General features: G+C 39.0%; 2 protein-coding genes across 2 annotated transcripts in view; both read right to left on the bottom strand.

Moving 5' to 3' along the window:
• Ube4a (ubiquitination factor E4A) overlaps positions 1–13,139 on the bottom strand; it is a 33,902-nt gene extending 20,763 nt beyond the window's left edge. The window contains exons 1-8 of the mRNA XM_026396315.2: positions 13,060–13,139; positions 8,325–8,486; positions 4,314–4,487; positions 3,515–3,627; positions 2,065–2,217; positions 1,225–1,384; positions 486–688; positions 90–281 (exon numbers count right to left, since the gene is read on the bottom strand). Of these exons, the coding sequence (XP_026252100.1) occupies positions 90–281; positions 486–688; positions 1,225–1,384; positions 2,065–2,217; positions 3,515–3,627; positions 4,314–4,487; positions 8,325–8,445 (1,116 nt within the window). The 5' untranslated portion in view covers positions 8,446–8,486; positions 13,060–13,139. The remainder of the gene's footprint in view (positions 1–89; positions 282–485; positions 689–1,224; positions 1,385–2,064; positions 2,218–3,514; positions 3,628–4,313; positions 4,488–8,324; positions 8,487–13,059) is intronic.
• Positions 13,140–18,100: 4,961 nt separating this feature from the next.
• Positions 18,101–26,498, bottom strand: Cd3g (CD3 gamma subunit of T-cell receptor complex). The gene is made up of 7 exons (XM_026396316.2): positions 26,193–26,498; positions 22,757–22,780; positions 21,907–22,134; positions 20,964–21,095; positions 19,737–19,780; positions 18,740–18,848; positions 18,101–18,265 (listed from the first exon to the last, which is right to left on the bottom strand). Exons 1-6 carry the CDS (start codon positions 26,245–26,247, stop codon positions 18,783–18,785), a joined length of 549 nt encoding a protein of 182 aa, XP_026252101.2. The 5' UTR covers positions 26,248–26,498; the 3' UTR covers positions 18,101–18,265; positions 18,740–18,782.
• Between the last annotated feature and the right edge of the window lie 446 nt (positions 26,499–26,944).

The raw sequence follows: 26,944 nt of genomic DNA, 5'->3' as shown, positions 1-26,944 counted from the left end.
AAGAGGCTCAAGCAGCCTTATGTATATGTGGTTCTTGAGGACACTAATCTAAGACCAGGGGGCTAGGATATCCCAGGAAACAGTTCGACCTGATGGATGTTGGCCTCCTGTACTTTGATCTCCTGAGGACTGGACCGAGATGGATTCAAGAAGTAGCCATGATTTTCTACCACACCCGGAGTCTTTAATAAGCAGGAGATATTCAGAATGACTCCCAGCAAGGTCTTCTGGTACATCTGCCCATTGCTAGGGTCCTTAGGTTGAATGTACTCTACAAAAACCTGTAGGAGAAGATAAGTACTATTTGTCTGCATGGTAAGATAAAGACAATAAAGTGAGAGGGTCTCAAAGAGTTTTGTCTATACAACCACCAAACCAATTTTCTCTTATTCTATAAATAATAATATAGAGTCCTCAGGACAAGGAAGCATCAAGTATTAATTAAATCTCCAATACAATGAATACATACCATCTTTCAGACCTACCTTTGCCATATCCTTTTGCCTAGTGAAATAGAGAAGAATATCTAGATATGCATACAACAGGATCTGGCACAGCTCCAGATCTTTTATTCGGCCCAATAAAATATCAAACACTGGAATCATGACTTCAGGAAATGTTCGAACTTCCTCATCTAGTATCAAGGCTTCAATGACCTCTTCTAGAAATTCAGTTACATCTTCAAAATCTAACAGAAGACATGAAAGAGAAAGGAGGCCATTGGAATTTTTATATGATTTACACGCTGGTACTCTTTCTCTCCTTCTTTGAGGTGCTGGGAACTAAACCCAGGGCTTTGCACATGCTTGGCAAAACTAAACCATATCCCTATCTTCACAAACTGGCTCTTTTTTTCTTTTATTTTTATACTGTGGATTGAACCCACGACCACTGAGCTACATTCTCAGCCCATTTACTTTTATTTTTGAGAAAGGGTCTTGATAAGTTGCTGAGGCTGACCTTGAATTTAAGAGCTTCTTGCTTCAGCTACCCAAGTTGCTGGGATTACAGGCCTGTGTTACCACATCGGCTACACAATGGCTCTTTACTCTTCTCAAACTCTTTGATAATTCTATTGTTATCAAATCCAAAGATCAAAGTGTGAGGTCTCTTCCTTAATTTATACCAGAACCATAATGGTGCTGAGGCTTTCTAATGAAATTAGACAAATTTTAAATTTGGAAATCAAAATGTAGAAGCTCAAAGATCTTCTTATATACTCACGGGCTCCTTGGATGGCTTCCAACATCAAATCTACCAATTGTTCATGGATGTTTTGGTCAACATAGATCTCTGGGGTGAGGAGAACTGTTCGGGTATTTGACACAGTGAGGTTCCTGCACTGTACTGCAAAGGGTAGCAGGTTCTCTGGAACTTTGGTAATCTGCAAACATAAGGAAGAAAGGGAAGAGTAGAGCTTTAGGACCTGGAAAAAGGGTAGATATAAATAGAATGGAAAAGACACCGTGTCCCAAAACAATATTGGTCTCTTATGGATGTCTGCAAATTCATGACAGACTTGTTCTTTGGCTTAAAAATCACCTACCTATTAAAATTCCAATCTGGAAGTGTCAAGTTCCTATTCTAATGCTTACACCTCAATGGAAATGAATTTATCACTTTATTTATTTATTTATTTTTTTTAGAGAGAGAGAGAGAGAGAGAGAGAGAGGGAGGGAGGGAGAGACAGAGAATTTTTTAATATTTATTTATTTTTTTTAGTTTTCGGCGGACACAACATCTTTGTTTGTATGTGGTGCTGAGGATCGAACCCGGGCCGCATGCATGCCAGGCGAGCGCACTACCACTTGAGCCACATCCCCAGCCCATTTATTTTTATTTTTTAAGGGTGTGATATGTAAAGAAGTTTGTAGAGAGAATGGGAGGTATTGGTTAACTGGGGAAAGAGATGAACTCCAATCCACAGAAAGGAGATTAAATTAGAAGACAAAGATACTATAATGTATATAAATCAATATGAAAGACACTGATTCAACTCTGACTTATATGCTAAAATCATACCCAAGAGGATAATAAAGCATTAAATAGGAATTATTCTTTTACCTCTTCCTTGGCTCTTTGGAAGCAGGAATAAAGGTAACAAAAAATGTGCCTCTCTCCTGCATCTCGATCAGCAGACAGATTTAATGTTGTAGAAGAAGTCATGTTAATCAAGTGGTTTCCTGGATCTTGAAGTAATAAGCGAGCAAAGATGGCCTGTTAAGAAAGATAAACGAATTAAATAAATTCAAAGTTAATCTTAGAACATAAAGAGGTAAAATAATTTTGACAATAGGTTATTACAAGAATCACAAGGTTTAGAGTGAAAAGGAAAAAAGGACCCAATATCTTATTACTTTAGAAATGTTAGAAAATAATCATATATATAAAGTTATTCTAAATAAAGCCTAAAGTGTTTGGCATAGAACCAGTATAGAACAGGCATTAAAAGACTATTTGTTGGATGGTATTAAGAATCAGTGATTAAACTTACATGTGAAATCTATTACTCTATGTGATTTCTGGCTTCACTCAAAGATACTCAAAATGTGTAAAGTTAAACTGCAAGTTGTTAAGTGTCTTTCCAATCAAACTTTTATCTCTTTAATATTAATCAGTTATTTGAAAGGTACAATGCACTTGCCATGGCTTGGATTCCCCCAAAGATTTATATGTTAAAGACTTGGTCCCTAGGTTAGTGCTGTTGGGAGATGGTGGAACCTTTTAGGAAGTGGAGCCTACTGAGAGGTCCTTAGATCATTGCCCTGCATGTTGAATGGGACTGTCATATCCTAGTCTCTTTCTCTTTGCTCAAAGGTCCATAATAAAAGCAGTTTTGCTTTACCACAGGCTCCCACCATAATGTACTGCCTTATCACAGGCCCAAAACAAGGGGGCCAATGGATCATGGACAGGAATCTTCAAACGGGTAAAATAAACTTTCTCTTTATAAGTTACTTCTCTTTGTATTACATCAGAGTGATGGAAAGCTAACAGCATTCTGGATTTTGCTAGGATATAAAGAAGAAAGAGGGCTATAGATACTGCACAGTGGTAGAGCACTTGCCTATCATGGGTAAGGCCATGGATTGGATCCTTAGCATCTCAAAACCACCCCCACCAAAACACAACAAAACAACAAGAACAAAAAACCCTAAGAAGATAGAGATGAGTTTTGTACTAACGAACTGAACAGTCTGACAGGTGAGATCAGACAGGTGCCTAAAAAAACACAACATGAAACAGAAAGTGACAATTCTCATTAAGATACATGGATAGATTAGGAGGATGTAACTCCTATTTGGCAAGCTTTGTAAATAAAATGGCATTTTAACTGTTTGTAAATAATGGGGTATATTTGGATATGTGGCCATAGTAGTAAGAAGATTCCAAAGAAACCAAAAACAACATGAGAGATGGAGGTAAGCAATGTCACAGTTAGAGAATGGTGAGTACAATTTGACAGTATGTTAATTTTTACTGAGGGCACCTGTTAAGAACATAAGAATGGTACCTGCTCAATGTTGCTCATATCAAGCCAGTCTTGATCTTCCAGTTCTACCGCCATTTCTTCCAAATACACACAACGGCTGGGGATGCCATTCCCACTTTTCAAGCTAGGATCACCTGGGAAGTAGTTTTAATCTGATAGGTTAAGGACACTGGGGCAATGTTCCTGGTCTTATACAGATCACTATTTTTTTTGGGGGGGGGGAGGATGTCTTTTTTTGAAACAGGACCTTGCTTTGGTGCAAAGAATGGCCTTGAATTCCTGGGACCTTAGGTGCATGTAATTATACCCAGTTCCAGATAGTTAATCTTGATAGCCTTTCTCTTAAATCCAGGTTTGATCCAGGTAATACCACAGTGATCTTGATACACAAAGCAGTATCTAAAGATTTAAATCCTCCCTCCCTAGCTACAGAGCACCAGTTTTGTTATAAACCTATTGTCATGACATTTAAAGAGTAAATCCCAGACATTGTACTAACTTTGGGGTTTAACTACAGATATAGGACAGTGGGAAATCACTGTCTAATGTCCCTGAGGGTTCCATGTGAGAAGAAAATGGGTTTGATTACTATTTCCATTTTCCTCTAAAGGTAGTTAATGCAAGTAGTTACATGGCCTAATCATTATAAAAAAGGGAACAAAAATTATATCTGTCTAAATACTGCTTTTAGGTCATACCAAAAGCTTTATAGAAATATAAACACCATGCTCCAGGGAGTACTGTGAAATAATTTAACCACTAGATGATATAGCTGGAAAGACAGAAGAATGAACAGATTGGCCATAAGTCTATAACTCACTGTTATCCAGAGTAATGAGGAAGATCCTTTGGATCATGTGATTGATGTTGAGTTGCTCACATATCTCTTGCTGTGACCGGAATGAGCGGCTGATCTCAGCCACAGAGTAATCAAATTCATCCAGGCTCTCTGACACACTATTATCCGAATCATCTGGGCTAGCTGGGAGTTCATCTGTCAGAACATGTAAGCTGTTAAACATCCATCTCCCTTTCTTTTAGAGAGAACCAAGGCTACTACCAAAATAATGAAGAATAGGATAATTTCAGATGTGAAACAAGTCAATCATCTAATTAGTGAATATCTCAAGTCAGGCAAGTTAAGTGCAGGATTCTGAAATCCCTGGCTATAAATCTTACCATATTTTTCAAAGCAAAAGTTTTATTACTTCTACCCATAATTGTACTCCACACTGCCAGAAAAAAAAAAAAAAAAAAAAAAAAACAACCCAGCTTTACTTTCCATATAAAATCCTAGTGAAGAAAGAATTACCTAATAGATTAAAGTGCCTATAATTATTTTAAATGTCTGGCTTTTTCCAGGAGACACATTTGTTTTAATAACTCAAAACTGTACAGGAGGAGCTGGGGTTGTGCCTCAGTGGTAGAACGCTTGCCTAGCATGTGTAAGGCACTGGGTTCGAGCCTCAGCACCATATTAAAAATAAATAAAATAAAGGTATTATGTCCATCTATAACTAAAAAACAAAACAAACAAACACAAAAAACCGCACAAAATGGTACAGGAAAATATAGTATAGAAAGTCTCCTCTGAAACACTTCCCTACAGTCAAACCACTCAACTTAGCTGTGTTCCAGACTCTTTTATTTTTCTCTTTTTGTGTTCATTACTGTGGTTTTTCTTTTTTCTAAAAAATGGGATCACATAATACATAATGCTCTTTAGCTAGCCTTTTAACATGTCTTCCCCACCCCCACTGAGGCAGGATCTCCCTATGTTGCCCAGATTGGTCTTGAACTTGAGATCCTTCTGCCTCAGCCTCTCAGTAGCTAAGATTTTACAGGGATGTGTCACTGTGCCCAGCTCTCATTCCTTTCAGTAGCTGCACTATATTGCATTTATTTTACATGCACTGTAACTAATGTAGCTGCTGAAACTCTAGGTTTATTCATTGCCTGATTTGGTTGTTTCCAAATTTTTTATAATTTCAAATAATACTGCACTTAATGTAACTCTTTGTTCACTTGTATATTTCTATATGATAAATTCATAGAAGCAGAACTGCTGGCTCAAAGGACTTGAACACGTTTTTTTTTTTTTGCAGTGTAAGGGATCAAACCCAGGGTCTCACCCATGCTAAGTAAGCACTTTATCAATTGAGCTACATCTCTAGCCTGAGCCTGGCCACTTAAAAAGTTTAACATATACAAGTAAATTGCCCTCAAAGATGCACTGATTTATATGCCTACCCACTAGTATATGAGGGAATGTCTGGGGCTGGGAAAGTAGCTCAGTGGTAAGAGCCCCTGAGCTTCACTTCCCAGCACTGGGGGAAAAAAAAAAAAAAAAACCGAGAATATCTGTTCGAATCTCATAAATTTCTTTTTTATTTTCTTTCTTCCTTTTCTTCTTCTTCTCCCCGCCCCCCCCAACCCCCCAGTGCTAGGGATTGAACCTGAGGGCTCTATCACTGAGCTACACAGCCAGCCTTTTTCATTTTTTATTTTTAGATAAGGTCTTGCTAAGTTGCCCAGACTGACCTAGAACTTGCAATCCTCTTGCCCAGTTTCCTGAGTTGCTGAGATTATAGGCATGAGCCACTGTGCCCATTAAATCTTCATAAATTTCACAGGTAAAAAAATGACCTAATTCAAGCCACATGCGGTGGTATATGCCTATAATCCCAACAACTCAGGAGGCTGAAACAAGAGTATCACAAGTTTGAGGCCAGTCTCAGCAACTTAGCAAGGCCTTAAGAAACTTAGATTCTGTCTCAAAATAACAAAATAAAAAGAACTGGGGATGTACCTCAGTGGTTAAGTACCCCTGGCTTAAATCCCCAGTACCAAAAAATAAAATAAAATAAAAATGTCATAATTGTTGTTTTAGTAGGCTCAGCTGGGCATGGTGGGCACACATATGGCTCATGCCTATAATCCTAGAAATTTGTGAGGCTGAGATAGGAGGAGGGAGGAATTTAAATTTGAGATTGGCCTGGGCAACTTAGTAAGATCCTGTCTCAAAACAAAACAAAACAGCATTAAAAAGTGAGACTGGTGCACACCTGTAATCCCAGTAACTCAAAGAGGCTTAGGCAGGAGGATCACAAGTTCAAAGTCAGCCTCAGCAACTTAGTGAGGCCCTAAGTAACTTAGTGAGACCCTGTCTCAAAATAAAAACTAAAAAAGCCTGGGGATATTGCTCAGGGTTCAATTCCCTGTACTAAAAAAAAAAAAAAAAAAAGTGAGATTGGATTTTTTCATCATTTGATTATTGTATATAATATATAAGTTGTTTGTTACAGCTTTTTTTTTTTTTTCCTCCCTGGTTTCACTTTTTCCTTATTGACTGAGTCCCTTAAATTTGTTTATAAAGACCACCTCTTAGAATGCACTCATGTTGAATGATTATAACAGTCAGTACTATAAAAGCCAGATGAACTCATATTTCTTTTCTCTTGATAGGATGGGTATTCTGAAAGTCCAGACAAAACTCTCAGAACTAAGAGTTGCTTCAGTATTTTGAGTTCTGAGTTTAGTAAAAGCGAACTTCAATTTTGGAGGTCAAAGGTTTTGGCAAAGTACTAACTGGTGGTGGCAAACAGTTTGGACCTAGTGGCACAATAAAATCAGCGTAAACAAACTAAAATGATGAGTTGCCAAAATAGTAACAGAAGGGCATGTGCCTCTGCCTCATTCCCACGGTTTGCCATTTGCAATGCTCTCCACTCGCCAGCCTTACGTCTATTTACTGCTGGTTAAGAAGTTAGCATTGCACTTGTTTCTTGCTTCAACTATCACTCTGTCTACTAGAGATCTGTCTTGCCTTTACCTCCTTTTTCTTCAACCCTAATCACAAAGCAAGGACAACTCTGCTATGCATCTGACATTTTTAAAAAATAAAAAAAGGCAAAATATAAACATTCTCCTTTTCTCAAAAGAGAAACACTATTATTCTTTTTGGACAGAGGAGAAAGGACAAATTTGTAGTTTAAAGATTGTGAATGTCCTCAAGACACTATTATATTTAAGAGATACCATAGTAATTATTTTAGTCTATGTCTCCTCATAGGAGAAGGAAATGAACTTGACCTTAAATTTGATTTAAAATGAGGTAAGCCATTTTTCTGGTGAGAGATTATTCTGATTTTGTTTCAAAACAGTCTGTTTTAACAGTACTAAGCTACAAAAGAGAGGCAGAAGAACAGAAGAAGTACTTTGCTGGGCTGGGGATGTGGCTCAAGCGGTAGCGCGCTCGCCTGGCATGCGTGCGGCCCGGGTTCGATCCTCAGCACCACATACCAACAAAGATGTTGTGTCCGCCGAGAACTAAAAAATAAATATTTAAAAAAAAAAAAAAAAAAAAAGAAGTACTTTGCTTGAGAAAGCCTCTTAAGTACCAGGTAAAATGCTTTCATAAATTTTCCTTTTATATCTGCTGTCTACAGCTGCTTGTGACTTGTTTTCATACCAACCACCTTGGTTTCCTATGTTAAAAAAAATTTATTTAAAAAACTTTTACTAGGCTCTTTTTTTTAATGAAGCAGCTTGACAGCTTTAGGATACAACTGGCATCTGTTCCTGTGTAACCAACAGTTATCTGATTTCTTTCTAAAAAAGAAGGAAAGGGGAAGGGAAGGCCTCCCAAACAAAAAATCAACAGCAAAAAAACAACAACAACAACAACAAAAAACTTCTGTCCTAAATAGACAGACAAAAACAAAAACAACTTCTGCCCCAAACTTAAATTCTAATTATAAATTAAGTGTAAAAATTTGGGAAGACTCCATTCTAGGTCATCTCATCCGCTGCTACTGACTCCTTCACTTACCAGATTGCTGCTTCAGCTGCTCTTTTTGGATTGCTGCAAACTGCTTGGCATCAGCCAGGGAGCCAAAAAGAGCAGCAAAGGGATTACTTGAGATGTTGTTGTTATTCTCCTGGTCTGTCATTTCACTTTAAGGTATCCTCCATCCAGACCTAGGGGGAGGGGCTATGCAAAGAACAGGTATTAGACTCAGAAGGGCAGACAACATAACAGCTATAACTTACTATTTCCTCCCCACCGCCACCCCCCCATTTAAAAAATACAATTAAAAAGGCATTGGCTCAAGATTTGTCAATTCCCATTTCAAAACTCAAGATGTTTCTGGCAAGATGGTTACAAACCCGTCAATTGAACATGATGGTCTGATCTGGGGACAGCTAAAACCACAAAGTCTAAAAAAATGTTCAGCTGGAATGCATTTATCTGTCCACATGTTTCTATCTGCTATACCTTTAAGAAAATAGGTTAAACAGAATTATTGAAGTGGTAGAGACTTAGAAATAATGAGACCTATGGATTTCTAGTAAGTCTCTATGCTGGCAGACAAGTTTTCATTCACCATGGGAGGACAAGGTGGAACCCGCTCAGACTTGTATGACTTAAGGTTGAAGCTGGGAATTCCTTAGCTACAAACTCTGGGATTTGGAATGGCAAATCAGGATTGGAACTAGATGAGTCTTTAATATATATTAAGGAATTGCTCTCTCTTAGTGGGCCTAAAACTGATATTTATTCAATTAAAATCTAAAGAGTCTTTGCTTAATTTTATTTCTACATTTCACTGTTTATCTGATTTTTTACAATACCATAGAAATAAAAATTTCAACTGTCAGGTGTACTGTGGAATATGAAATTGTTAGATACCTCAAAGGTGTTTAGAGGGGCTGACTTAGCCTGCATTTGTACTCTTCTGGTTACATATCCTCATTCGAGATCAAGTGGACTCAGTGGTTCAATGGGATGTACAGAGCTCTCTGAAAGGCTTTTCCCCATAAAAATACAACACTGAAAAGGGTGGGAAGAGACATAGGGCATGAATATTCTGCTTATAAGGATGTTGCTACAAGGACAGAGCCTTAGAAAGAATGTGGGCAGGGGTATAGGAAAAAAAAAAAAAAGAACGTTTGATCTACTCTTAGTTTATTGAGGAGAGACTCCTTATAGAATCATATTAACAAAAGCTAATGCAAATCATAAAGTTACCCTTAATTACTAGAGGAAAAGAGTTTATAACATTTCTGAACAATTCCTCACATCTTTCTGCTATTTTTCTGCATAAGAGCTAATGGTTAATTAGCTGTTATAACAGGCAGAATGTCTAGCCTCCTTGCAGTATGATGTAGGACCCTACTGCCTCAAGGAATTGAAATGTCAGCTACTGCTCTCTATGTATTTTATTTTTTGCCATGTATATTTAAATTAATTAATTATTTTTTGTGCTATTGGGGATTAAACCTAGGGGCCCTCTCCCACTGAGCTACATCCCCAGTTCTTTTTACTTTGAGACAGGACTTGCTAAGTTGCCTGGACTGGCCTTGAATTTGTGATCCTCCTGCTTCATTCTCCTGAGTTGCTGGGATTAAAGATGTGCACCACTACATCCGATTTACCATGCATATTTTATTTGAGGTAAATATGAAAAAGGATGCCTATTTAGTGTTGGAATTAACAATAGTCCTCAAGATGGCTTTCCCCTATGTAACCACTGCATAAGCTTAATTATCACTTCTAATTTAAGTGGAGGTACCATAAATTGTCTCACTGTTAGTTGGCTAATATCAGAGATACCGTGCATTCCAAGGTAAGGTAGTAAGTAGCAAAAAGTGAAGTAAGCTTCTGGTTTTTTTTTTTGGTCTCCAAAACAATGTCCCGTTTTTTCAACATGATACCCTCAAAATTTTCTCTGGATATTCATTCCACTCAGTTCATGGGTTCCAAATGGGTTGTGTATAGGATGTGTATAGGAGTCTGGTCTTCTTAAAGAATATGGCCAAAGTGACTGATCTAAGAGTTGGCATAACACCTTATCAAGGCCTGTGTCAGTGAGCACCAGCTTCAGGCCTTTAACTGAACCTATAGAAAAGGGAACTCTTTCTTTCCTGTTTGGTTGCTAGACTTGTAAGATAAAACTTAGAGTTGCCATCTTTACAATATCTAAAAAGGCTAATCTTACTAAATGAACAAAGAGAAAAACAGTTGAGAGATGGAAAGAGAAAGTTTTCCACACTTTTCAGTTATAAAATTCAATAAATTCCTCTAAATTGCATAAGCCAGTTTGAACATTAAAAAAAAAGAAAAAACAAAACAAAACAAAACAAAAAAACCCGCTGAAGAGTCCAGATCATTGCAAAGAAGATGCACCATCATGCAGAAAGGAATCTGAAAGCCAGGAATATAGAACATATGGCACAGGCTCTCAAGACCACACACAGAAATAGAGCATTTATCACCATAAATGGCATTATGTCCTTCTTTCTCAACACTTCTCTGCCCCATTATATAGAACTTTTCCATTACAACTTTATCTATATTTTTTCCTGAGAGTTTCAACTTTCTATATTGTATCCCTAAGCAGATTTTCTGCTGTACTAAACTGTAAACTCTTGGAGTACAGGTTCATATATGATTAATTTTTCTTCATGTTGGAATTATACTTCACAATCACAAAACCCTAAGTAGATATTTATTGAATGACTCAATCTGACATGTAATTATTCCTGAACCCCTTGTCATCAATAGCATTACTCATGATCCTACTTCAAGGATAATGGCTTTACTACTTGTCTTGGGAATGCAGTGGAAGGCAAGTTACAGACCAGGCACTGTGGCTCTTTTGTTTCTAAAGATGTGTAGAATTAAGAATGAAAATATATCTGTTATCTCAAATGTCTGTTGAAAACAAAAAAGGTTTATGCCTACCTCTCTGTGCAACTTACTTCCTCCCTTCCTCTTTCTTTCTTTTGGTGGTGGTGGGGTGGTGGTAGCTGGGGATTTAACCCAGAGGCACTTCACCACTGAGTTACATCCCCCAGCTCTTGTTATTTTTATTTGGCAACAGGATCTCACTAAATTGCTTAGGGCCTCATTAAGTTGCTGAGGCTGGCCTTGAACTTGCACTCCTCCTCTCTCAGCATCCTAAGTTGGTGGGATTACAAGTGTGTGCCACGGCACCTGGATAAGCTCATCTTTTTCATATGTACTTAATATCTATGCAAACTCTTCATAGAAAAAAGGCTAAACTGCATTAACTGCTTACAGGAAAAAGGAGGACTGATCGCTTGAGGAGAACCTTTGTGGAGATACTGGCTTAGATTTATTCAATGAACTTACAAAGTAAATAAGAGTACCTAGATATCACCCACTCCAAAAGAAAGGTCTTTTAAAATGGAACCTTGATATTTTGTTTTAGTATTCAATAATGCCCTATTTTAATCCTCTTATTTTCAATTTCCATACAGAGATACAACACTACCCTGTTGTCAGTCTTTGGCATGGTACAACTAATAATCTTCAGAAGCTTTTGAATTTGATTTTGAATATTTCTGAATAAGTCCTCCTTGAAAACAAATTTTACAATGTATACCCACTGAAAGGGTCTACATCTATATATATATATCTACCTCTGGTTCTACAGAATTCTTTCACCCTCCCCAGAATCAAGTTTGTTTATAAGTAGTGCTAATAATCCTTTAATGGCCACTGTCAGCTCTTGTGAGCACCAAAATGTTTTAAAACCCGAGTTGACACTATTTTTAAACAGAAATATTTGAAACACTTTGTAAAACTTGAATTGTTAAAATCAAGGCTTGTGAGCGTAGGTGTAACTCAGAGGTACAGTGTTTGCCTAGCAAGTGTGAGACCTGGGTTCAATCCTCAACACCACAAAATACACACATACATACATAAACAAACAAATCACACTCTTTTTAAGTCAATCCTGTAAAGTCTCGGTTCTTACAAAGAATAAACAATACATCAAATAAAAATAGGTATAAAAAATGCTACCAGTGTAACATATTCTACCCAATAATACTTTCAGGTGATGCTAATGTAGCAACAAATCCTTTCAACACATCTGTATGCAAGCTAGAAAGACCTTATCAAGTAAGAACTGTGGTACCCAAACAGTTAATGATGGTGAAGCTAAAGACATTTCTGCTTTGGACGTAAAAAACTGATCCCAAAGGGAATACCCATTAAACATTAGCTCCTGAGCTGTGATCAATTTTAGGACTGTCCTCTGAACCCAAGAAAACATGAAGCAGAGTGCCAGGAGCCCATCACTTGCCTTAAGAACTGTCAATATCTTGCCATAAGTACTCAACTGGTTTGATCACTATGTCTGGTGCTTAATTTAACCCTCTTGGCATATGGCTATCTATTGTTTATTCTATATTTTATCCCTCCGTATTCCATAAGGGATTCACTGGGAGGAGGGAGACCCACCCTCAGGGAGCATGTTTTAGAGAAAGGAAATCAAAAGATATACAAGGACAATATTCTGGCCTTTTCCAGGAGCGGTGTTGCAAAGGGGGACAGAAATGTGCTGAGAAATTAGAAGTTGGAGCAATGTAAGGGTTTCCGATTCGGGGTCAAAGTTCACGAAGGGGAGAGGGTCTCTGGTTAGAAATGCACAGGAGAAGGAATTTGGAAGAGGCCTGTGCTGGCATTCGACTGGGAGAAAAGCTGCCACTGAAGACTCAACGGTCCCCTACCCTCAAGCTAATTTCTCTCTTACCAGAGCCTGAAGGGCCAGCAGCGACGACACGACAGTCTCAGGGGCCAAAGGGTTCCCACTTCCGACTCAGCATGGCAACCGGAGCTGACATCATCACTAAGCGCCTGGGCGTGTGTACTCTCACCTCCGCGCCGGAAGCGGGATGCGTCCGCCCTTTCAGACAAATGGCACGCAAACACCCGCACTGCGCACGCGCTAGCTTGTTCGAAGCCTGCTGTGGCGGGGCGGAAGTGGCGGAAAATGGCCCTGGGATCGTGTTGGGATTGGAGGTGGGGTCTGTTGGGCGAAGTGGTTTGGAAGTTAGTGGTATATGAGGGTGGTCTTTGGAAATCGTAGCATCTAGCGCAGATATAACTTTGTGATCTCTGGTTCTGGTCGTAAACTCTGTAGGGATTTTCCCACTGGTACCATACCTTTCCGAAGCAGCTTCTGTAACTTTTCGTAGATTATTATTTGTGAAGCAGTAAAAATGACAGCAATAACAACTAAGATTTGAGCATGTGTAGGTGCCAGATAATGTGCGATTTTTTAAAAAATTGGATTTTACAGTGCCAACAGCATACAATCCACAGGTTCGTTTTGAAATATGCAAGAGTAATGGGAGCTGCATAGTTTTAAAAATAGAAGCACTGTGCAAAAAAAGACAATTCATAGAATGAGAAAAATTTTGTAAGCCATATATGTGATAAAGGATTAATATCAAGAATATATAAAGAACTCCTACAATACATTGACAAAATACCAAACAATCTAATTCACAGATGGTTGAAACACTTGATTAGATATTGCTACAAAGAAGATACTCAACATCAGTAGTCATTGGGGAAATGATGATCAAAACTGTAATAAGATACTGCTGCTTCACTACTACTATTGATGGGTTTTATCAAAAAAATAGAAGACAGATGTTGGTGAAGATGTTAAGTTGGAAGCTTATGCAATTCCGATGGGGATGGAAAAAAAATGCACCACTTGGAAAACAGTTTGATGGTTTCTCAAAAAGTTAAACATAGTATTATCATATGACCCAGCAATTCCACTTCAAAACCTATGCTCAAAAGAATTGAAAGCAGGGACTTAACTGGCACTTGGACACCCGTGTTCATACTAGCATTATTCATAATAACCAAAAGAGAAAAAAAAAAAAAACCCTGAATGTCTACCTACAAATAAATGATGGACAAAATATATAAATACTGCAGACTATCATTTGACCTTTAAAAGGAATAAATGCATGCCACCACATGGATGGACTTTGAAAACATCATGCTATGTGAAATTAGCCATATATGACAATTCTATATGATTCAACTTACATGTAGTACCCATAATAGACAAAGTCATAGAGTTAGTAGAATAAAGATTACCAAGGGATGGTGGAGAAAGGAGTGGGTAATTGTTTTCTAATGAATACAGGATTTTTGTTCAGGATGATGAAAAAGTTCTGGAAACGTATATTGGTGATAGCTGGTGAAGGTATTTAATGTCATTGAATAGTACACTTAAGACTTGTTAAAATGATAAGTTTTATATTATGCATATTTTAACCACATACACACAAAAAGCATTATGCAGTCTTTAGAATGCCTACACTGTTCTGGTTCCTTGAGATAACATAGTGAAATAAAAAACCCAGGTTTTTTTTTTCCTTCCTGAAACTTATAATCCTTTGAGAGTGGAGTTGTAACATAGTATTTAACTGGGGATGTTGCAGTAGTAGAGCCCTTGTCTAATGTACACAAGACTTTGGGTTCAATCACCAACACTGCAAAATAAAATAAATTAATGGGTGCAAGATAGATTATTCAATAAATATTTCTGGAATATCTAGGCAGCCATCTATCTGGCTTAAAAGTGGGTGCTATGGGACATGCCTGTAATCTAGCTACTAGGATTGCAAGTTCTAGGCTAGCCTCGTCAATTTTGTGAGACTGCATCAAAATTAAAAATAAAAAAGAGCTGGGGATTGCTGGTCGTGGTAGCACACGCATGTAATCCCAGCAGCTCAGGAGGTTGAGGAAGGGGGATCATGAGTTCAAAGCTTCAGCAATCTAGTGAGGTCCTCAGTAACTCAGCGAGACCCTGTCTGGCACAGTTCAAATATTTTAACAATATATGATGTGTGAAGTAACAAGCACTTTTGTTTATTGTTATTGATAGTGTATATTAGTATAACCTCTATGAGGTACACTTTGTCAACATTTAATAAAACTACAATGCAAATGCATGATGGTTCAACAATTTCATTTATTTGTTCTTGTTATAAATAATCTTTAAGCTTGTTCAAAATGACATTTATCATTAGAGCTAAAACAATAAAACACTAAAAATTATAAAAATAAGGCAGGAGAAAAATCTTAGTGATCATGGATTTGGCAAAAATTTCTTAGAGATGACATCACAAATATAATCATTAGAGCTGGGGTCTAGCTCAGTGGTAGAGTGCTTGCCCAGCTGGCACAAGGTCCTGGATTCAATCCTCAGTACCTGGGGTCAGGGAGCGTGGAAATGCAACATAGCTAGGTGCAGTGACACACGCCAGTAATCTCAGTTTCTTGGGTCTTTGAAGCAGGAAGATTGCAAGTTCAAGGTCGGTCTACGAAATTTAGACCCTTTAAAAAGGGGGATGGGGAAGGCTGAGGGGTATAATTCAGAGTGTTGGCTTGTACCAATAAGTGTGAGGCCTTGAATTTGATACCATGGAGGTAAGTGAAAAGTACTGGATTTGGTGGTACACTCCTGTAGTCCCAGATACTTGGAAGACTGAAAAGGAAGATTGTAAAATTTCCTGGGCAATTTTGACAGACTCCCATCTCAAAAATTTTTAAAAAGTGCTGGGGATGTAGCTCAGTGGTAGAGTCCCTGGGTTCAATTTCCAGTACCAAAAAAAAAAAAAAAAAAAGTGGAAAAAACTGCAGAAAATATTTCCAAATTATGTATTTGATAAAGAATTTGTATTAAAAATATGTAAAGAACTTTTTCAACTGAATGGTAAGAAGATAAACAAACCAATTAAAAATGGGCAAAAGATCTGAACAGACATTTCACTAAAGACATATGAACAGCTAATAAATTCATGAATAGATGTTCATTAGCCATTAAGGAAATGCATATTAAGACTATGTTATTGCTGAGTGTGGTGGTGCATGCCTGTAATTCCAGCGGCTCAGGAGGCTGAGGCAGGAGGATGGCAAGTTCAAAGCCAGCCTCAGCAAAAGTGAGCTGCTAAGCAACTCAGGGAGACCTGTCTCTAAATAAAATACAAAACACGGCTGGGGATGTGGCTCAGTGGTTTACTACCCCTGAGTTCAATCCCTGGTACCTACCCCCAAAGGCTATGTTATTATTTTATATCCACTAAAATAACTATTTTAAAATGCACAGTGATATGGGCTGGGGTCATGGCTCAGTGGTAGAGCACTTGCCTAGCATGTGTGAGGCAGAGGGTTCAATTCTGAGTACCACATATAAATAAATAAAGATCCATTGACAATTAAAAATATTTTTAAAAAATGGACAGTGATAAATATTGGTGAGGATACAGAAAAACGTGGCCCTCATACATTGTTGATGGGAATGTAAGATAGTTTGGCCAGTTTGGGAAAAAAATTGGCAGTTTCTTAAAATGTTAATCGTGAATTTGACATGTAATCTAGAAATTCTTCACTTCTAGTTATCTAATCCAGAAAATTGAAAACATATTTACACAAAGAATTGCTTGAGAATGTTCATATTAGCATTATTTATAGTAGGCAAAAATGGAAACAACCCAAATGTCCATTTATTGGTGAATGGATAAACAAAATGTGGAGTATCCATAAAATGAATTTCAGCAACAATGAAACAAAATTCTGAAACATGTTACAACATGGATGAACCCTGAAAAAATACTAAAGGATATAAAGATTCATGCTGTCTGATTCCATTTATATGAAATGTTCAGAAAAGGCAAGCCTAAGAGACAGAAAAGCTGGGTGTGGTGGTGCACATTGCAATCTCAGCAACTCAGGAGGCTGAGAAAAGAGGATGGCAAGTTTGAGGCCAGCCTCAGCAATTTAAGTGAGGCCTAAGCAACTTATTGAGATCTTGTCTCAAAATAATAAACAAAAATGGCTTGGGGTGTTCAGTGGTTAAGCGCCCCTGGGTTCAGTACCTGGTAACAAACAAACAAAAAACAAGACAAAACAAAACAAAAATCAGAAAAGATTTGTGGTTACCTGGGGCTGAGGGTGAGAACAGAGAGATGGCAAAACAGCACATCTTAAGAGAATGATGTTATAAGGAAATGTTCTAAGACTGAATTATGGTAATGGTGAAGGGTAAATTTGCTAAAAATTCTGAGAACAGGTGAATCACTTAAAAATAGGTGAATTTTGTGGCACACAAATTTCAATTCAATGCAATTATTTTAAAATGACAGTAATATGTTAGCCATTGTAGCACTGTTTTAAGAGAAAGATTAGAACCAACTTAAATGTCCATCAATAAATGACTAAAATCAATCTATACAATGTGTCTGCATTTTATAGTTATTTTTATTTGGAATATATAATCTTCAGGTTTTATTAGGGGAAGTGAAATATATCTAGTATGGTATCATCTATGTGAAAAATAGGGGAAGGGAAAAATGTGTATTTGAGAATTTTCTCTTTAATGCCCAGAAGATACACACACACACACACACACACACACACACACACACCCCTTTGGGAAGCTATATAAGAAACTGGTTTACCTATGGAGAAGGCAACTGGTAGATAGGAATGCAAGTGAACACTGCATGTTTGAGCCACATGAACTATGACCTATACAAAAACAGTAAAAATTAAAACTTTAAAAAAAAAAATCTGTTCTAATAGAGGGGTTATTTTTTACTTTCAATTTACATTTTTACCAATAGGTGGCACTCTTGAAACACCACATTGTACTTATTTTTACCCCCCTACCCCCCCCCCCCACCCGGTTTGAACCCAGGGCCTCACAGAGTTCATACATGCTAGACAGATAAACAAGTGCTCATTATTGAACCATATCTCCAGCCTTGACTTTTATTTTGAGAAAAACCCAAATTTGCTCTGGTGGCCCCTCCTCTTGGTTTGTCATCTCTACAATCCTGGAGTTTAGAATTAGGGCTCAAAATCTCTCTGCTGAGAGCTCTCCAAAATGTATTGCTTTGATTCTGAGAACTCAGTAGAAGGGAGAACACCTGGATTAAAAAAAAAGAAAAATTGCAATTAGTTGGGAAATCAAATAACGCTTTCAGTAAGCCCCAAATAATAATGGGGCTACTACTGGCATCTGCACAGGACAACCCAAAGAATCAACTAGCCCAAAATGCTAATAGGATGTGGAGAGACACTAATAAGGTTAATATTTAGCATCTCTGTGGCTTGAGGCCCTGCTCTAAGAGGATTTAGCTACACACAGCATTCATATTTTCTTAGGTCAAGGTAACCAGTACTGATCCCAGTATTTGTAGATAAGGGACTCCACAGTCAACTGCTTCTCATGCATCTCTCTCTCTCTCTCTCTCTCTCTCTCTCTCTCTCTCTCTCTCTCTCTCTCTCACACACACACACACACACACACACACACACACACACACACATCTTTGTAGCTGCTTGGGGAAGAGAGTTATACTTGGCTGCAGTTGGGGGAGAGGAGATGTAAAGGCACTTACTCTGAACTGGTGTTGAAGAACCACCTACTCTTGAGTCCTGAGGTCACTTCTTCCTTTGGTGGTTTCCTTGAAGACGGCTGTACTGGTCATCTTCCCGATCCTTGAGAGGCTGAAGAGGACAGCAAAGTAGTAAACCTATCTTTCCTACCCACTCTTAATTAATATGGTGCATATTGATTGAATTATTTTTCCTTCCTCTTCTCTCCTCCTCCTCCTCCTCCTCTTCTTTTGGTATCGGGGATTTAATCCAGGGGTGCTCAACCACTGAGCCACATCTCCAGCATTTTTATTTTTTTAATTTTTTTTTCTCCAGCATTTTTAATTTAAATTTTTTTTAAAGACAGCCTTTGAGTTGCTTCATGTCTTTCTAAGTTGCGGAGGCTGGCTTTGAACTTGAAATCCTTTTGCCTCAGTCTCCTGAGCTGCTGGGATTACAGGTGTGTGCCATTGTGCCTGGCTTGTCTGTTTTCTTCCTTTCTTTCTTTCTTTCTTTCCCTTCCTTCCTTCCTTTCCTTTTTTCTGGTTTGAATCCAGTGGTGCTCTATCTCTGAGCTACATCCCATCCCTTTTTGTTTTTTTATTTTGAAATACAGTTTTGCTAAATTGCTGAGGCTGGCCTCAAACTGGGATCCTCAGCCTCCCAAGTCTCTGGGATTACAGGTGGGTGTCACCATGCCTGGTTAACTGAATGCTTTTTATGTGCAAGGATATGGAGTGGGTGCTTTATGTTCCTAGGGGCCAAAAGAAGATGAGGAGAGGGAGGCTCTGTGTATAGCTTCTTTATGTGTCCCTCTCAGTATATTCTTCAACTTTTCCTCAGTCTCTTTCAGTCCTTCTCTTTATTTTTCCCATTCTGCTCAAAAGGACAATCATCTTATTATTTGCTATGCTGTAAGTGGTTCATTCTCTGTATAGTAGTTTCTAAATGATTTGCTTCTCTCCCCAAATTTCCTCCCAACTAATGATGGCATTGTGTCTTTCATTCCTTATCCCTTACCTGGTAAAGCTGGTCATTGGGTAACAGAGTCTGCTTGTCTGAAGCTGCACAAAAAATAAAATATACATACATAAGAATGATAAATTGACATTGGTATTTTGATAAAATTTTCAATCTCATATTATTTTTTTTATTTCTTGGAAGGATAAAAACAAAAGGCATATTTGTGTTTAGTATTAAAAATATGGTCCATTTGGGCATGGCAGTGCATGGCTAAAATCCCAGTGGCTTAGGAGACAGGCAGGAAGATCATGAGTTCAAAGTCAGCCTCAGCAACTTAGCAAGGCCCTTAGTAACTCAGGGAGACTCTGTCTCTAAATATAAAAAAGGGCTGGGATGTGGCTCCATGGTTAAGTGCCCCTGAACAAAAAAAAAAAAAAAAAAAAAAAAAAAGACCATATTCACTCAATGGAATACTAAATAGTATAAGAATCAACAATATACAAGAACATGGATAAATCTCATAAGTGTATTTTTGAGTGAGAGAAGCCATGCACAAGAATTCTTATTGCATGAGTTCATTTGCCTAAAGAACAACCACAATGAAATAGGATACATTGATCTCTGTTGTTAGAAGTCAGGATAGTAGTGGGGTAGTGGGATGGGTAGTGGTTGAAAATGATCCTAAGAGGAGCTTCTATGATGTTGGTGATATTTTCTTTCTTTCTTTATATATTTTTTTAAAATTTTAGTTGTTGATGGACCTTTATTTTACTCATTTATTGGTATATGGTACTGAGAATCAAACCCAGTGTCTCACACATGCTAGGCAAGCACTCTACCACTGAGCCACAACCCCAGGCCAATACTTTCTTTCTTAAACTGGGTGCTGGATGCATGGATGTTTTGTTGAATGTTTTCAGCTGTAAGCTTGTGATTCACTTTTCTATATGTAAGTTTTACTTCAGTAAAGAGTTTTCAAAAAACACAGAGAACAAATCAGAGGAGGTTGGGTCTTGGGACAGGTAAATATACTGGGGTAACACCAAATGTCTCTTTCCTGCCTTACCCAAGTCTGCACATTAGCAACATGTGCCAGCATGGTCTCTGTTATTGGGTCTATTTTGGTAGGAAGGAAAGGTAAGTTCTCGGGTGGTTCCACATCTCAGGTAAGAACATTTTTTTACCTCCTCATTTTGTTTTTGTGGCGCAGGGGATCTAATCCAGGGACTTATGCATGCTAGCCAGGTGCTCTACCACTAGGCCATACCCTCAGCCCTCTTTTACCTCTTGACTGGCGAACTCCGTCCTGTCCAGCAATAAAGTAGACTCCAACAGCAAGGAAGAAAATGCTGATGATTTCAGCGAAGATGAAGCCAGATACGGTGGCTGCATTTAGCTCAATGCAGTTCTGACACACTGGGGGAAACCAGGCACAGTGAGGCATGAGCCTCCCATAGGGTGTGAGTGTTGTTCTTCCTGGATCTTTTTCTCCTGCCTACCAGCAACAACACTTCTGTCTGGGGCTGCAGGCTTCTCCCTCTGTTAGAGGTATGGTTAGGGAAGATCCTTGGACCAAGAACTCAGTGCTTCTCAATGTTCCTCACTGAGAAGTCCTAGGGAAGCCCAGGAACTATGTGGAATAGAAGAAAACCCAGGTCCTGTTCTCCCCACCCCTGTATCCCTCTCTTCACTGCTGCTCACCTTGTAATCTTCCTTACATTCCCACTCCTCCACCCAACTCAGTTTACCAGTGTTGCTAAACTTCTCCAATTCATGGGGCCCAACCAAAAGTAAGCCAGCGTTTACAGGACTAATTATGCTTTTTCAAAAAGATGAGAAAACTGTCTTATTAAAAAAGCAGCGCCTGTAATCCCAGTGGCTTGGGAGGCTGAGACAGCAGGATTGCAAGTTCAAAGCCAGCCCCTCAAAAAGCGAGGTGCTAAAAGTAACTCAGAGAGACCCTGTCTCTAAATGAAATACAAAATAGGGCTGGGGATGTGGCTCAGTGGTGGAGTGCCCCTGAGTTCAATCCCCAGTACCTACCTCCCAGCAAAAAAAAAAAAAAAAAAAAAAAAAAAAAAAAAGAAGCAAACTGAGATGAAGAGAAATGGCTATTACTGTAGTCACTGTTCAGTATCTATTTCTACCTTCATCCTAGACAGTAATCTCACCAGAAGAGTAAGCACCACTTAATTTCACAACAAACAAACCAAAGGGGATTACATACTTCTATAATAAACTTGGAATGGCCTTGAAATGGACTCTGATCCTCCACACCAATATATCCCTTGAGGGTCTTTGGCATTACTTCCTATATTGAATGTTTTTTCACTTGTATTTTGGACAAGTGTATTTGGAGAATCTTTAAACCATTGTATGTATTTGTCGGTCAAGTTACAAGTCAGAAGTACTGAACCATCTTCTCGATCGTCATTCACTTTTATCAGATGTTCTTCTGAAAAGGAAAAGCCCGATATTCTGTTAAGGGTCTTGCCTCTGAAATTCCCTCTACCTCAGGGTACCAGGAGAAGACCTTTAGTGTAGTAATAAAGTTGTGCCTCAAACTTCAATGTGTAGTCCTAGTGAGGAGAGATTCTGCATTATAAACATACTCCTAGGTGTTGCCAATGCTAATGGCTCACAGGTCACAGTTACATGTGACCTGTCTATTTACCAGGTTCCTCTTTCTCCTGCAAGGACCAGACATTGCTTATCTATAGGAAAGCTGCCCAGAACAGGTTGCAGCAGGGCTGATTTTGTTGATAATGGAGATAGCAGCTATCTATCACCCTTCACCTCATCCTTTCTAAAACTGTTTCCTTCTGAGGGACTTTTTATTTTCAGTATTGGGCATTAAATCCAGGTGTGCTTTACCACTGAGCCACATCCCTTTTTATTTTTTATTTTGAGACAGGGTCTCACTAATTGCTAAGGGTCTTGCTAAGTTGCTGAAGCTGGTCTGGAACTTGTAATACTCCAAGGAGTTGAGTTTAGAGGTGTGCACTACTTCTGTAGCAAGTCACATTTCTATGAATTTCCTCAGAGATTAGGGACAGAAAGAAGTCTTTTTTTCCTACCTTTCTTTGACTGGGCCACAGCACCTGTAGACAACAGAGAGAGGATCAGGTGGGCATGGAGTTATTGTGACGCCCTGAAGTATTCTCATGGTCATTTGAGGTCAAGATCAAGAGGGATTCTAACCCATGGGAATGACAGAATCTGTTCCCACATTCCTGGATGTAGCCTAAATTACTGAATTGAAGTCAACATTATAATGAAGAATTTGTTTGGTTTTTGTCCCAGCTTCCTGGATGGGAGTTTCTAGCCCTTGGAATTCATGAGTGATGCAGTGCATCTGCTATTCTTGGTACCCACTTGGGCTGTACTTGAGCTCATGCTAAGGCAATGACTCAGGATGGGCCTGGTCAAGACCAACCATATGGGGCTTTGAAGTCACTGCTGCCAATCCTGGGAGGGGAGTGGCTGAGATGGAATTCAGTTAACTGGCCAATGATTCAATCAACTGTAACACTGTGGTGGCACCTCCATAATAATGTAATGGAGCTTCATGGTTGCTGGGAAGGTGATGGGTTCTGATTCCCCAGGGAGAGGCCATAGACACTTTGTGTTCAGAACTCCCCAAGGCCTTGCCCTCTCTGTTTCTTTCAAATATATATATATATATATATATATATATATATATATATATATTTTTTTTTTTTTTTTTTTTTTGCTGTAACAGTAAGTAAAATACTTTCCTGAGTTCTGTGAGTCATTCTAGTACATGTTCAAACATGAGGAGTCATGGGAACTCTCTGGATATACAGCTAGTTTGTCAGTTAGTGAGGTCTGGGGACTCCTGCATTTGTGGGAATACCTTTGCAGTAAGGGCAATTTTGTTGGCGGCTGTGCTCTTGTGAGATCTGCCATTAACTCTGGGGGGTTAGCATCCAAATTGTATTGCAGTATATGTAAAGGTATTGACTATACAGCCCAGAATGTTCTATTCTGTTAGCAACTAAAACCCTATCAAAGGGTAAGTGTGGCCAAAGCCTTTGAAGTTGACTTATTTCTAAAATCTTGGCAATCTTTTTCTTATAGAAACCCTAAAAAGTGAGTTTATTATAGAAACCCTGAAAAATGAGTCCCAGGAAATTGAGCTATTCAATTAGCCCTCAAATCTCTCTCCATAACAGGTTGCATGGTAGAGTAGTACAGAGAAATAGCTCTGGAATTAATTCAATTTGATTTAATTCAAACATTTACCGAGCATTATGATGACCTAACATGATTAAGTATTGTGAAGTAAAAGGGTGGTGATGTCAAGAACCAGTTGCTCTTCTAAAGAATTTAAGATGAAGTGGAAAAAATAAGCATATGTAATTAATGTAATGGAACTCGTAACTTATCTTTTAGTACTAATATGAATGCATTTGAAAAGAAATAGAAGCTGTTGTGAGAAATTTGGCTGAACCCTGAAGAATGAAACTGTAAGAATTCATTAGACAGAGAAAGACATTTTGGATAGAAAAAAAACAGGTGAGTGAAGATATAGATTTGGTAAAGGACAAGAGAAGCAGTGTGGCTGGAGTTAGAATGTATGATGAAGAGAGCTGGTCAGGAGTCAAAGTATGATAGAAATTGCTGGAAGGAGTCAACTGTCTTAGAATTTTGTGCAGGGCTGAACTGCTTATGAATAGTCTCCAACACAATGCCTACACATAGTAGGAGCTTCGTATTGTTGGACAAATGCCTGAATGCATTTAAAGGAGTAAATGCAGAAGAAAGGCATAACAGTTAAACAGATTTCTCAGCAGCTCTTCTCCCTAAGAATTGATCACCAAAGAGTCCCTTGCTTCAAACTCAGATTCCAAAGGAAGGAAATGGAACTATTGCTGATGTTTGTTACATCTGAGTGTTGCTTCCTTTCAGAACTTGAGAGCTCCCATAGCAAAATTTCTGGATTGATTGTTAAGAGAACTGAGCCCAGAGGGTTGGAGGCCTTGTTCCAGAGTACACACACAGCTCATTGGTGTCTGAGCTGGACCCAGAGCTCACATTTCTATTGCTTGATCCAAAGCTCTTTTCACTATATGCAGCTAGCTCCCTCCAGCTCCAGGGCTGCCCTGTAACCTGTGTTACCTCTTTATCCCTTTTCTCTCAGAAATAATCCCACACTCTCCCTGTCTTCTTAAGTTTCCCACTTGGCTATCATCAGCTCAGTTTCAGCGGGTGATATTGCCTTCCACTTAGTTTTTTTGAGAACACAGGTCCTGTTAGCCTTTTCTCCAGCTTCTTTCTCTTTACAAGTCTCCCAATGGCCAAGCCATCTGTATTTCCTTTCTGCTAGTCCCAGCAGGTAACATTGCCTTACCCTCTGTGCCCTTGACTCCCTTCCTAGCTCTGTACTTCCGACATCAACAAATGTGCTCAAGTTTCTCTTACCCTCAAAAATATTTCTTCTTAGACTGTACTTTTACCTCTGCCTCCTGCTCCATCTCTCCTGCCTTTCATTCGGTTTCTTTCAAGAGTAGCCTATACTCACTGCCCTTTATCACCTGCCTTCGTCCATTAGGTTTTCACTCACACTATTCCACCAAAACTGTTCTTATGTAATTACTCATGAATTTTATTTTGCCAGATCCCACAAACCTAAATTTTAAATATGTTCTTATGTGGTTGGACTCTCGCTAACATTTCATACTCTTGGTAATTCTCTCCTCTGGAAGCTGTCTATTCCATGCTTTGTACTCTTCTGATTATTTCAGGTCCTTGACCATTCTTTCATTGCTTTCTTGAGTTTTTTTTTTTCTCCCGTCTAATTATCCCATAAGAGTTGGTGTCTTACAGTTCCATCCTGACATATCACATGGTACTTGTGCAATATCAATAACTGTAGTGGTTTTGGCTTCCCTCCATGTGTTCAGACTCCAGATGACCATTGGATATTTTAAACTGGACATTCATTAAGGCAACCCTGATTGCACCTTATGCTCAGTATGGCAACATTGAAATTTAACTCTCTAATTACACCATAAGCTCTTTAGAGCAGAAACTTTTTATTTATCTTTTTATCCTTCTGCACTATCTGCCCATTTGGATCTTACCCATTCTTGTGGACCAGTTGGCCAACTGACCAAGTGAGTGAGTGAGTGAATGCTTCACAGGTCTACTGCTAAGCCCATCTCTGAATCAGAGAACACGTACCTTTCCCTTTCAGTTTTCTTGCCTGTGCCCTTTTGGGCTACATTCAAGCCTAAGATGGCGGCAGCAGGGTCTTCTCAGTTAAGCCCTCTATTTTGATTTCTCAGAGATAAGAACCCCTTTGAGACATTACTTCTCTCTAGTTGAGAACAGTAAGAAGTTTCATTTTGCCTTTCCTTCTTTATTCAAAGAATAAAGATGACTGCTGAGGTAGGTTCAAGGTTAGGATTCCAGCAGCCCTGTCTTTCTGGTGATGGCCTCTACCAGTGAGCCCTTCCCCAGGTTGCCAGACCCCCTAGCAGCTCTTACCTTGAAGAAGAATGGTAGCCAGGATGAAGCGAGTCAGACCCTTCCCCTGCTCCATGTCAGTTTCTACTCTTCTTGGCAGAAGTGTGGAGCAAGCCTTAGCAGCCAGCCAGCCTGAGCAGCAACTGATTTGGCTCCGCCCAGCACCTAGGGCCCCTGCACAAAGGCAAGAACCCAGCGCCTCCACCCTCTGCTTCAAGTGTGGGCAGCAGGGGCTTTCTCAGGGTTGCAGGTCCAGATAGATGCCTCTTGTTTTTCTGTTAAGGAGTACAGAGGAGGTGGTAAGGAGGGAGAGGGAGAGAGAACTGAATTTCCACTCAGAGACTTGGCTTGCCCTGAGAACCCCTTTGGATGCTAGGTTGCGGGTATGATCCTGACCTCTTTTCTTCATGAGAGAGATAAACATCCTGTTTCCTGTTGTTGCTAGGATTGCAGCCAGTTGTCACTTGATGCTGTAACTAATGACTTTAGGCAAGATTCTCAGGTGCTTGGAGCTGGAACTCCATGTGCAAAAGCTGACTAGGCCTTTATTCAGGAATTTTTTGTCACTATTTTTTTAAGATCATCAAAGTGGTGCCTGCCTGGAAGAGAGTAGATGGGAGAATTTCAACAGGACTGCCAGCACATTTCCAGGGATAAGGCCTGGATTGAGTTTCCAGAATCTGAGGTCCCTGTCTCCCTCATCCAGTCAATCAGTGACCAACAGAAATTCACAGAGCTCTGTTATGTGCCTGTCACAAAATCCCAGCAGTGAG

The sequence above is a fragment of the Urocitellus parryii genome, chromosome 4 (assembly GCF_045843805.1).
Source record: "Urocitellus parryii isolate mUroPar1 chromosome 4, mUroPar1.hap1, whole genome shotgun sequence".
Classification (NCBI taxonomy): Eukaryota; Metazoa; Chordata; class Mammalia; order Rodentia; family Sciuridae; genus Urocitellus; species Urocitellus parryii.
Note: the sequence above shows the minus strand (reverse complement) of the source record. Positions and strands in the feature narration are given on the sequence as shown.